Genomic DNA, 13,548 nt, shown 5'->3' on the forward strand with positions numbered 1-13,548 from the left:
GGGTAGAAGGTACATGGGAGGACTTTGAGGGAGAAAAGAGAAGGGGAAAATGGTTTAATTCTATTAATCTCAAAAACCAAAACCATTTAAAAAGGTTCCACTCATTGTCTGCTATCAGCACTTAACAGTGAGTCTTTCCACTCTGAAACCTCCTTCAGCTTCCTCTAAGACAGTAGACAATTTTTCATTTTACCCCATCACCCCGCTGTGTCTTTAACTCTCACGTTCTTTGACTGCTTCCTCATTGTACCAGATTCGGATGGTGATAACCTGGGTCCACCCATATGCCTTCATGGCTAGCGGGACAGCAGAGGCTCCCAGGGGCTGTAAATGCTGCTCTTGGAGTTGAAAGGGAATCTGCTTTTGCTGCTAAATGCATGTTTGCTTTTGGCTACAGGGCCTGCTGCAGTGACTGCTGCAAGGCTCTTATGTCGTTCTCTATCTATCATGCCTTTGCATGCATTGTTGTGCACCAGCATTTGTTAGCTTGGACACTAAAAATAGCAACATAGCATCTCAGTTATGATTATTCTTGCTGTGATGGAACACCATGACCAAAAGCAAAATGAGGAGCAAAGGGTTTGTTTGGCTTACATTTCCACAACACTGTTTATAATCAGAGAAAGTCAGAGCAGGAACTCTAGCAGGGCAGGAAGCTGGAGACTAGCTGATGCAGAGGCCATGAAGGAATGCTGCATATTGGCTCACTTATCATGGCTTACTCAGTCTGTTTTCTCATAGAATCTGGGACCACCATCCCAGGGGTAGCCCCACCTAAAATGGACTGGGTTCTCTCCAATAATCACGAATTAAGAAAATGCCATAGGCTTGTCTATAGTCTTATCTTATGGAGACATTTTCTCAATTGAAGTTCTCTCCATTCAGATGACTGTACCTTGTGTCAAGATGTCAAAACTACAGAGACAACTTGGATATGGATTTAAATCAATAAAAAGTCTTTATGAGCCAGTCAGTGACTGCACTGGGTGTTTGGGATCCCAGCAGAGCCCCAGGCCTTTCTCAAGGTGAGCTTTTAAACACAAAAAAACATATCCTGGGTTGACATAAGTCAGTTTACAAGAAGGACTACCCAAAAGTAGAACTACAGAAGCCAAAAGCATAATTATTAGAATGTTTATAAACTTTCTTAGAAATATGAACTTTGATGTGTTGGGTCTTTGTTTTCATTTTGGCAAGTGGTGCTGTCTATGTGCTAAGTTTTACGGCCTGAACATACTTCTATCACGGAGTCAGTTGTGTTAAGGTTTGGGAGTCTACTAAGGTTCTGTTATGCTAGTCAGCACAACTGACCCATTGTCAACTTGACACACAAGCATATCACTGTTAAGCTAAAAACTTTCTTTTTTGTTTATCCCTAGCACTACACATCAATATAAACATCACAATAAAACCATTTTTATAAATTTAAAAAGTCTCACAGTCTTTACAAATTCAAACACTTTAAAAGTCAGTCCATTTAAAAACCCAAAGTCTCTTTTAAAACCTGGAATCTACTTAATATTTCAGTCTCTCAACTGTGGGCTCCTGTAAAATGAAAAATAAATGAAATACTTTCTTTATTCAAGAGGGAAGAACAGGGGCACAGTCACAGTCAGTCGAAGCAAAATCAAACCCCAACAGTATAAATAGTTCAGTGGTCAGTATCTGGGATCTATTCATGATCCTCTGGGCTCCTCCAAGGGGCGTGCGTTCTCTGGCTCTACCCTCTGCAGCACAATGACTTATCTCCCATTCATTTTTACTGCTGCTGCTTACATTTGTAAACTCAAAGTACAAAGGAATAGACATGAACTTTAACCAAAGAAGATGAAGCTACGTTGTCTTTCATCTCCTTCCATGGAGTTTGTGTCACAAGGCAGGAGCCCCTCAGAGCCCATAGGGGGACATCTAGCCTGCTAAACAAACAGCTGACAGCCGGGTCTTCTCTCTTCACTCGTGCTTTTCTTTCCTCCTGGGAAAATATCACACTATGCAATACAGTGTTTGCACATACTGTTTTTTTTTTTTTTTTTTTTTTTTGGCCTCAGGTTGTGTTTTCTAGAGGAGCCAAGAAAGACAGTAGATATAATAAACAGCTTTGAAAAGAAACTCTAAGGATATGATCTGGTCATTTGATGTAGTTTGAGAGTAAGAGGGACCACGTAGCTGCTGGCAAGTTGTGATAACATCCATCATAGTGACGTCCCAGTACCCAAGACTTCCTGTTTTGCTTGTTTGTTAGGATGAAGGTGGAAGATAAGGAAAGGGGAAAACGATGCTTGGGTGTACTGAGGATATGCCAGTCTTACGGATTATGATAGGTTGTCTGGTTTAGATGGCGTTTGCATCCTCATAGATAAATGTCTTTGTAAGGGGAAATAATGAGCTCATCACATTCTAACTTACAACACACCACCACAAAGGCTTTGAAGTAGACTTTACTTCCCGATGGTTGAAGGGCAGACTGAGCCTGAGGTCTAGAATATGCATGTGAGAGGTGCCAGAGATATTGAGACAATGGAATGTGCTGATCAAAAGGTCGCCTGGGTCAAATTTTCTGATTGTGAAAGTCTGGTCCTTCACTGTTGGTGATGAGACATTTGGTTTGATGAGCCTAAAACTGTCAGATCTTCTACTGTTTCTGTACTTTTCAGTCTTGTAAGAAATACTATCTTTCTTTTCTTTTCTTTTCTTTTTCTTTTTAATGACAGAGAAGAATAGTTTCCCATTGTCTGGGAATCATGGAATTACATGCCAGCCAGGTGCCTTGCAAGAGGCATTTACTGTTCTCTTCAAGATCCTGTTTATTCTTCCTCCTTGCATCTAGACTGCTGGTCTGCTTTTACTTTAAGAAGGCAGACGAGTGAATTAAGATGAAGAGATGAAAAGAAACCAACGTGGATATTTTCAGTAAAAGACAAAAATGAGTAGAAAGAAAAAAAAATCAAGAAAGCTATATTTGATTTTAAAAACAGTAACTACATGGGTAGACTTCCTTTCTCCAAAACACGACAGAAAAGAATGAGGCACATGCACTCTATATCAGAAATAAAAGATTAAAAAAAAATCACAGAAAACTGTAAAGACAAATGTAATCTATGAACAATTTCATGCCTATATTGACCGATTATTTTAGAAAAAATTTGGAGTCAATTGAAATATAGTGAAAATAGAAAATCTGATTAAAAGTAGGTTTATTAAACTCCAGATATATAGAAGAAGCAGAGATTTTACTAGGGACCAAAAAGGAGACTAGAGGGACAGGGCAGGGACAATGTATGGCTACTGGGGGTGAATATGATCTAATCACATTTTATATATATTATGAAAGTTTCTCAATAGAGAGATGACAGAATATTCAGACTCACTATGACATTCAATAGCTTATTATTTCACACAAATATTATACACTAATTAGAAACCCCTAATACTGTACCAATGTAGAAAGCAGGTTTTGACACACCACATATTGAAGTAGACTATTTATAGGAAGAATGAGAAAAGTCACACAGGAACTATTTTGGAACCATGTTGTTAACATTGAATACTTTATAGATAAAGAATTTAAAGGACAGGGTAGATGAGATGACTCAGCTCATTTATGATCAAACCTGATAACCTGAGCTTGATCTGAAGAACCCCTGTGGTGGAAGGAGAGAAGTGACTCCTGCAGTATGTCCTCTGACCTCCTTACTTCTGCTTTAACTAAAGTGACAAAGTTCAGTGCAACTCAATTTGACAGAGGAAGAATTCCTAAGAAAATTTGCAGGAGCAGCAGGATATTCACAAGTGAAAAACAAACTTCAAATTCTACTTTATGCCATAATAGTTGTTATTTGTGTCTGGCCATACACCTTCAATTAAAAAGTAGGTCTATGAAATGAATAACAAGGCATGAACAAAATGATTTGTAGTTCACCACAACTCATGTTTTAAGTTTAAGATGTTAAGAAAACAAAATGCATCACAAAACTGGACAAACGTTTTCAGTGAGTATACTTAACAAATAACTTGGATCCAGAGCAAAATGGCAGTATTAAAAAAATGACTAAACAAGGAAGTCTAAATATGGACACAGGACTAAAGAATTTCATAAAAGGAATATTCATTAATTGTAAACATGAGAGAGGTTGCTTAGCACAATTAGTTGTAAGAAAAATGCAAAGCAACTTTGCAACAAATTCCTTCTAGGTTAAACTCATTGGAGTGCTTAAAATGAAAAGAGGGATAACACTGTCAAACATGAGCAGATGGGGAACAACTGGGAACTGTTTGACATCATTGATGAGATTGTAACATGCTACAACTGTGTTGACCAAAGCCATTCAGCGGGCTCTGCGGGGTCCTAGAAATTGTACTTGTAGGTTAAGAAATATAGCAGCTTTATTTTCTAATAGCCCAAAGTGGAAAATAATCCACTGTCTAAGATCAGATGGTTAAACAAGATGCAATATTAGTCAGCAACAGGAAGGAGTTAGCTGATATGCATAGCAGTCCGAGGGTGGGAACTATTTTCCTTATCATGTCGGTAGCCACATTTGTCTCCTTTAATTAGCATCCTTTGGAGGATAGGAGAGATGTTACATTGTGACATTTCTATGGATACCACTATCAGTTTGGAAGCTCCCTTTAGGTAAATGTTCCTGAGCATTGAGACCCCTATCTCCACCACACAGAGCAAGCATCAGATGATGCCTCCTCCAACAAGTGATAGATCTCCATATTAAAGTAAGGATACCACTGAGTGTGGGTTTCCGCATTCCAGCCATGTAGAAATCTATGTAAACATCACTCAAGGTCTGGAGAAAACCAGCACAGGGTCTGAGAAAACCTGCATAGGTCTGCTTGAATCACTATGATTGGGCAGGACCCCTCTTGAGTAGTCGGAGCGCTCCATCTCGGATCTGTTTGGTTTTCATCCCATAGATGATGGGGTTGAGCATGGGCGGTACAACGAGGTAGAGGTCAGCCAGGAGGATGTGGACGTGCCTGGGTACATGTTGACCAAAGCGCTGGGTATAGAATGAGAAGAGCCCTGGTGTGTAGAAGAGAAGGATGACACCCAGGTGGGAGCCACAAGTGCCAAAGGTCTTTGCCCTGGCCTCTTTGGAGGAGAGGCCCAACACAGCCCGGAGGATGAGTGCATAGGATACGGCAATACAAATGGAGTCAGTTCCTACCACCAGTGTGGCTGCCGTGATGCCATATATGTTGTTTGGTTGTGTGCCCCCACAAGCCAGCTTCACCACAGCCATGTGCTCACAGTAGGAGTGTGCTATCACACGGCCACAGTAGCTCAGCCTTGCCAGTAGGCAAGTAAGTGGGGTCATGAGCCCCAGGCCACGGAGCAGAGCAGCAGCTCCTAACTTGCTCACAGACTCTGAGGACAGCAATGACCCATAGTGCAATGGCCGGCAGATGGCCAAGTAGCGATCAAAGGCCATTGATAGCAGGATACCGGATTCTACAGCCGAGAAACCATGGATAAAGAACATCTGGGTAGCACAGGCTCCAAAGGCAATCTCAGCTGCATCTGCCCAAAAGAGTGCGAGGAGCTTGGGGACAGTGGAGGTGCAGAGTATCAGGTCAATAGTGGACAGCATGCACAGGAACAGGTACATGGGCTGGTGCAGTGAAGGCTCAGAGCGCACCACCAACAGGACTGCCATGTTGCCAAGAACTGCCAGGGCATACATGGAGCAGAAAGGAAATGCAATCCAAAAGTGGGATGCCTCCAGGCCAGGAATCCCCATGAGCAGGAAGGAGCTTGGGTTCTGATGGCTGTGGTTTGTGTGTTGCATGGTCAGGCTGAAGAAGAGTACATATGGAAGATCTAAGCTCTGAGCTCTACAAAGCCTTAAAGAGATGGGGCAGCTGAGATCATCTTTATGCTGTAGTTTAATGGCAGCAGAAACACTTGAGTTAAACTCCACAAAAGAACATCTGGGAATGATAAGATTGTAAGGCCCTAGGAAATATACAAAATAGAAGATGGGTTAGTATCACTAAGGTTCAAAGGAACCCCTTTCAGTTCTGTATAATTTAATAATGTCTTTACTGTAGGATGGGGTGAAGGGCATGGCTATAGAACCATTTCTATGGAGAAAGTAAGAACTAGAGATGTTTATGTGGTAGTTCTCTCTGCCTATAAACCTTTTTTTTTTTTTTTGCAAGTTTCTAGTATTGTTTTCTTCAGATTCATCTGCTATGTGACAATATACAGGTGATGTTAATAATACAGAGTCAGTTGGATTGGATGGGAAGCCTCAAGATGCGAACATTTTTATTGAGGAAAAACAAATGGAGAATAAGGACATCTTGCCCCAAATCACCGAACCTGTAACAACTTGTACATAAGGACTTGTCTTGATCAGGAATATCAAAACACAGGTAAAGGGCTGAGTCTCTTGTAGACTTTGATGGATAGAAGATTTCCTGGCTCATATTTGGTAAGATCCTGGACTTGCTTCATCTGTCCTATACAGAAAACTGTTGGCAGAATCAAGTGAGATGATGCAGGATTGGTAGTGGCAGGTAACAGGCTGACTTAGCCATAATAGATGGTTTGATGAGGTCATTGAGATATAATTGTCTACAAATATATCTTCTAATAAGAAGTAAAAGTATTTGAAAGGATGGGAAGTGAGTTTTAATCTTCAACAACACACAATACCCAAAGCAAGCAGAGATTAATTTGGTTCAAAGTCAATGATGAGTTTTGATCTCTACTCCACACTTTCTGCCTCCCTGAACTTCCTCCACCTACACAGCTCTTCTCACTTTTCTTATATTCTAGCCAGCAATGTTTGAGAATTTAAGGCAGTGTGGAGATCAAGTGAAAGATGTGGGAAGAGGACAGTGGGGGAGAGATGCTGATGAAAAAGAAGCAAAGATCAGCATCAAAACCAGTGGTCAGGAGAGAAGTACTCATGACACGATGGAGCATAATTGTTGCTAACTGAAACAGAGAGTGGGACCAGGAAGATCATCTGGAGGTACCACAGTTGTGTCCCCAACCTAAAGATGCAGTATTTCATGCAATTGATATCAGCTACCTGTACCAAGGGGCCCATGAAACTCTCTTGGAGAAAGGCAGGAAGGGAAGTCGAGAGCTTTTGAGTATTGTTATGGCAAAATGTCTGTTTTCCATCCTGGTGTTAACTGTAGATGTCACTCTGCAGTAAGCTTTCCTGTCCCTTTCTATCTCATTATCCATATTTAATTATTTCCTGTATAATCTTCTGTGTTCCAGCATCTATTCTGGAACCAATAATCTCCACAGGGAATTTCAGCCAAGTGGTGACTGAATGTATCAGGGGCAGAGGAAATCAGAGTGTGTGGGGCCTTGTAAAATGGCGTGAGCATGCTGTCTAAGCTTGCGATTTTGTGTATCCATATAGACATGAGAAGACTCATGGGCAATTCATCAGGTCAGGTTATAGGCAAGCCTGTAGGGCAGTTTTTAATTTAGTGATTGATGGGGGACAGTCTAGTCCATTGTAAGTGGTGCTATCTCTGAACTGGTTGTCCTGGCTTCTATAAGAGAACAGGCTGAGCAAGCCATGAAGAACAAGCCAGTAAGCAGCACTCCTTCATGGTCTCCACACCAGCTCCTGCCTCCAGGTTCTTGCCCTGTTTGGGTTTCTGTTTTGACTTCCTTTGATGATAAACAGTGATAAGGAAGTATAATCCAAATAACCCCTCCCATGCAGGAAATAAAAAGACTCACGGGCAAGACTGCCTCCGGAAGATTCAGACTCACATATTTATATGACACTTTCTTCGGTGGCCCACTTCTCAGATATGATTTCTTTGACAAAGAGAGAGCGGAAGGCTAAATAACCTAGGCATGAAGGAAACAGACCCATTTCTTTGCTTCTGTTTTCCCCTTAGGCTATTAATCATCACATCAGATTTACTTTTCTCTTGAATGTCCACTCAAAGAACTTCACCCATCCTTCAAGGATCTACATACCTCAATGTCCTTACACTCACCCCTCCCCCCACCTAGGCTGCATTTGCAGAGGGGAGGAAGTGAGGTTGGAAGTGCAGGCACTGAGCATACTGTGCTTAGATTACGAGAAAGATGTCAGGGCTGAAGTATAGATCACGGTTTCCTCATTTCCTATCTGTCACTACTATTTGAGTTAGAATTCATTAAAAACATCCAGGGTGGGAAGATTGTAGGCAGGGATGCAAGACCAAAGTTAGACCACTGTCATCAGCATTCACAGTGACCCTCTGCTGTCTGATTAAGGACATCCAGCCTGAGGGCTGAACAGCATGTTCGCTGAGCCCATTCATGGTGATGGTACTGGATGCCCTTACAGCATTCTATTTCAATGTCTGTAGCTGACTTTTTTTTTATACCTTAGTGGATGTTTTTCCCCCTGATTCATCTGCATCTTGCAGTCAATCTAACATACCCTAGCCTCTTTCAAATAACTTTCTCAGACTATCACGTAGTCTCCCATCCATTTATCCTGTTTGACTCATTTTAGCATTTGCTAGAAGATAGGCCATACCTAGAACACTTTAGAATAGGTATTCAAGCGTCAGGAACAGAGCTTTGCTATGAGTAAAGGAGCAAACTGTTCACCCCTCTTGAGCACCTGAAAGCCACTAGCCAGCCTTTACCACTCCTTTATAGAAGACCAAGTTCAGTGCAATTCAAATCCTGGTTCAGAAACTCATCACATGTGTAGATTCAGTGATCTCCTCTAAGCTCTGTTAACTTGCTTCCCTATGACCTAGAGAGGCAGATTCATACTTCGTAGGTGGCTGTGTTGATTGGCAGAAGAGAGTAAGAAATATCTCAATGAGAAATGACCCTAGTGGCACTTGGGTCTGTGGCCAGCATATAGTATGTGTAGTGCAGGGGCATGGGCGAGCTTACAAACAGCCAGACTTACCAGGTCTTGGAAGGGGGTGATAGTGGAGTTCCAGGTCCTGCAGGACTTAGACTACTGGAAGCATAAGAGTGCCAGTATTTATCCTGTCATTAGGGCCCTAAGTTCCAGTGGAAACTCCTTGGGGAAAAGGATACTAAAGAGGCCTCTGGGATACTGGAAAGAGGCATCAAATTGAAGTTTGAAATTTAGACCTTGTTGGAGGAAGGAAGAACATGTGAATCCACCTTCTGCTGTAACATAATACCATAGGGTAAATTCTAAATAGTAAAAATTTAAGGTTTAAAGGCTGGTAAGTCTAAGATCCAGGGCATCCATCTGGCAGTTACTGTGTTAGTATGTGATATTTATTTATTTATTTTAAATTTATTTATTATTATACATAAGTACACTGTAGCTGACTTCAGATGCACCAGAAGAGGGCATCAGATCTCATTACGCGTGGTTGTGAGCCACCATGTGGTTGCTGGGATTTGAACTCAGGACCTTAGGAAGAGCAGTCAGTGCTCTTAAGCGCTGAGCCATCTTGCCAGCCTGGTATTTATTTATTTACAAATGAAACTGTCACATGATCTATCAATTCCACTACTGGTTGTACACCCAAAGAAAATGAAATCAATATGTTGAAGAGATATCTGAACTCCCAGTGTTCACTCACAACTAGCATCATAGACTTCAGTGTCAAGCAATAGATGGGTGTATGAGGAAGATGTAGTAGATACACAAAATTAAATACTACTTAGCCATAACAAAAAGATGCTATCAAATGAACCTGGAGATAGATAAGACAGACACAAAGAGAAAAATTCTATTTATCTGTGTAATATAAAAACATTACCAGAGATCACAGGGTGGGAAAGGAGAGAGGTAGATCAAAGGACACATAAATTGAAGTTAATTGAGGGATAGGTTTAAGAGAGAATTGTTGTATATGCTCTCATCTTAGTTAACAACAATTAACATATTTTTTCTCAGTTTTGGCCATCCAATTCAGTTCTTGCATGTTTTAGGCAAGCAATCTTTCCCTTTAATGTGGGATTATATACATGTTAAGGTAGCTTTATGTATGCATGCCACAAAGTACATATATTTTGAGACAATATGCCTGCCATACATGATAAGGTAGAAAAAGTTAGGAAGTGCAATTGAGGAACTATGAAGAGTTGGTTAAATGGGGGATCTTGATGACATGAGTGAGGAAGGCATGCAGGTCTGTGAGGTGTACTGTTAAGAGAAGTAGATAAGGAGGTCTCTGGTTTTCATTTACAAATTTGAAAGTCACCTTTAGACCAGTTGCTAAAGTGGAATGACAGAGAAGATGGTAATCATGAATTTTGAGATGTGGCCATGGTCACTGTGATGAAGGCTACAGTAAGTCATAGCGAGGGAGTGGCATTATTATTGGGAGGTATGGCCTTGTTTGAGGAAGTGTGTCACTGGGAGTAAGACTTTGGGGTTTCAGAAGCCCAAGCCAGACACAATGATTCTCTGTGTTTCTGATTCCTGCCAATTAAGATGTAGAATTCTCAGCTATCTCTTCAGCATCATGTCTACTTGGGTATTATTATGCTTCTCACCATGGACTAAACCTCTGACCTGTAAGCCAGCTCCAATGAAATGTTTTCTCTTATAAGAATTACCATGGTCATGGCATCTCTCTTCACAGCAATAAAACCCTAAGACAGAAGTATATACCAGGAGTGGGGTATTTCTGTGATAGACCTGACCATACTTTTGTTTGAAGGAATATGGAACACTTGGGGAGGTTGGACTAGAAAAGCCATGGGACACTTTAAGCTGGACTTAATGGGCCATAATAGCAGGAACATAAATGACAGAGGTGTTGAGGGTGAATTGAACTGTGGGAGCTCACAGGTTTCAGAGAAGACTATTAGCAAATGGACTAGGGATTGTGCTTGAGATATTTTGGTGAAAAACGTGACTGTTTTCTGTCTTTGTCCAAAAATAAATCTGCCCAAGGCTAAACTAAAGAGTTATGGATTAATAGCTTTGGCAGAGGAGATTTCAAAACAACCTGTCTGTGTGGCCATTAGTGGCTAACCTTATGCAGATCTATATTGAAAAGGAGTAAGCTGAGCAAGGAAAAAGAGAAAGTATACAGTTTGTGGAGAAAAGGGACTAAACAGAGCAAGGAAAAGCCTAACACTAATTGTAGTACAAGGAGTGGTTACCTCAGAGCAAGAACCCACCCAACTAAGCTTCCAAGTTATGAAAAGGAGTTAAAGAAAAATGTAGGGTAGGGCATGGTGGCACATGCCTTTAATCCCAGCATTTCGGAGGTGGAGTCAGCCAGATCTTAGTTCAAGACCAGCCTGGTTTACAAATTGAGATCCAGGACAGCCAAGCATAGACAGCGAAGGAATCCATCAAAACCACGAGCTGGTGAAAGTATATTTGAACAAGAGGTCATGTCCCAGCCTCAGAAAGCAGCAGAACTTGGCAGCTTTGGCCATGTGGTTCTGTCTTTAGAGTCAAGGATACAAGAAAAGGGTTATGGAATCTTCCTCGGCGACCAGGAAAAGCCACTGGGGCCAGGCATGTGGCAGGGGTGTCTCTGCATGGAGGTCTAGAGAGGCCACTTTGTGGAACTGTGAAAGTGAAGCCTGGAGACCCCAAGAGTTGGAGATGCCAGAGTAATGAGGTACCTGTTGAGAAAAGCTACTAACATGGAGTTGAACTAGTCCAAAAGAGAGAAGCAGTTTATAGTTAACAAAGCAGAAAGAAATTGGAGATCTGAAGAGCACATGACATCAGAGATGGAGATAGAGAGTTTGGAATTTGCCCAACTGAAATTTGGTCATGTTTTTGTTCAGTATTTGCTCACTATGCCCTCTTTCCTCTCTTTTGGAACAATTATCTATATCCATCTATCTATCTATCTATCTATCTATCTATCTATCTATCTATCTATCTATCTATCTATCCTTTGCCATTATTGGAAGTTGATGGAAGTATATGATCTCCTGTTTAATTTCGATTTTATAGGGATTTAGTTAAGAGATTGCCATTAGTCTCAGGAGAGACTTTAGACTTTTAAACAGGGTTGACACTAACAGATTATGGGGACAATTGAAAGTGAATTGAATGCTTTTGCATTATGATACGACTACAAGCCTATGGGTCCAGGGAGTGAAATGTTGTGGTTTGAATAAAAATGACCCCCATAGGCTCATAGGGAGTGACACTATTGGGAGTTGTGGCCTTGTCAGAGGACGTGTGTTACTGGGGTTTCAGAAGCCCAAGCCAGGCACAGTGGTTCTCTCTCCTTCTGTTCCTTGATGATCCAGATGTAGAACTTTCAGCTGTCTCTCCAGCACCATGTGCACTGGTGTGCTGCCATGCTTCCCATCATGAAAATAATGGGCTAAACCTCTGATCTGTAAGCCAGCCCCAAATAATGTCTTTTTTCACAAGAATCACTGTAGTCATGGTATCTCCTCACAGTAATAGAGCCTAACTAAAACAAAGAAGTTGAACAAGAGCCTGTAACACTGTGACCTAAGCCCTGAAAGATCTACTTTAGGTTCTAAATGAGGGAGAGAGGATAAATGAGGCGAAAGAAAGAGTTCAAAGCCATTATTAATTGAATGATGCAATGATGGCTTGGACCAAAATGACAACAGTGGGAGCAAGAAAAAGAGCTGATATTTAGAGTATAAACTAGAAGGTAGATAGAATTGTTGGTAGATTGTTGAAGGTGGAGTTATGAGAACATGATAGGCTTTTGGAAAGCCTCCATGGTGACTATCAATACTTTAGTGCCATAGGAAATGAAAAAGGTTTACAGGATGGAAGCACAGATGACCTGAGCTCTGGGTAAGGCGTTTAAGCTTAGATATGAACACTAGACATCCAAGCAGAGATGTTGAATAAGAATGCCATACAGTTATTCCTTGGTGTCCATGTGCTACACCCACCCCAGTAGTGACCCGTGTGATAGGCTGAGAAGCCTGGACGCAGTCCTGAAGTAAAAAGTTCACAGAAACTTAGTCTCCTGGAAATTTGGCATTCCCATAGCTAGAATGCCCCAGGTTTGTCTCTGCGATAATGTGGAGGGTCTTGAATGCTTTCTTACATTATCTTATTGGATAAGTGTTAGAAATCTCAGGGCACGCTACTCCCATATGCAGGAATTTACCATTATCTAGGAAGAAGAAAGGTTGTGGTCTAAGGAGGAACCAGAGTAGTTACTTAGAACTATAGATAGCTGGCAAAGGCACTAAGCCCTTGCCCCTGACTTCTAAGATTAAGCTGACCTTAGGTGAGGCTGCTTTTGATCCCAGTTGTTGTCACTGAACTTTATCCCAGTTGGCTCCTGCCAGTCCTTTGTATGAATTCCTCTGTTTTGTGTAAAAGTCACTTATAAGATTGGTGCTTGCTTTGAGACAAATTATATTCAGATCCACACTCCCTTGTGTCATGTCTGTTTGTCACTCCCTTCTTGCCAACTCCGTGCCCACCTGTAACTGGAACCCGAGTTTTTCCCGTGGATCGAGGACCCAAGTGAGGTTCGTCTGCGCCATTCATGGGGAACTGGTTTCAGGGTACCTCCTCATGGGGAACTGGTTTCAGGGTACCTCCTCATGGGGAACTGGTTTCAGGGTACCTCCTCATGGGG

At 41.5% G+C, this 13,548-nt stretch overlaps 1 protein-coding gene across 1 annotated transcript; it reads right to left on the bottom strand.

Moving 5' to 3' along the window:
- Positions 1 to 4,770: 4,770 nt before the first annotated feature.
- Positions 4,771 to 5,873, bottom strand: LOC110337361 (putative olfactory receptor 52P1). The gene has a single exon (XM_021220235.2). It carries the CDS (start codon positions 5,799 to 5,801, stop codon positions 4,854 to 4,856), a length of 948 nt encoding a protein of 315 aa, XP_021075894.1. The 5' UTR covers positions 5,802 to 5,873; the 3' UTR covers positions 4,771 to 4,853.
- Positions 5,874 to 13,548: the final 7,675 nt, after the last annotated feature.

This window comes from Mus pahari, chromosome 1, assembly GCF_900095145.1.
Source record: "Mus pahari chromosome 1, PAHARI_EIJ_v1.1, whole genome shotgun sequence".
Classification (NCBI taxonomy): domain Eukaryota; kingdom Metazoa; phylum Chordata; class Mammalia; order Rodentia; family Muridae; genus Mus; species Mus pahari.

Excerpts from the sequence above, each read along its gene's own strand:
- LOC110337361 (XM_021220235.2), bottom strand. The coding sequence starts at position 5,801 with ATGCAACACACAAACCACAGCCATCAGAACCCAAGCTCCTTCCTGCTC.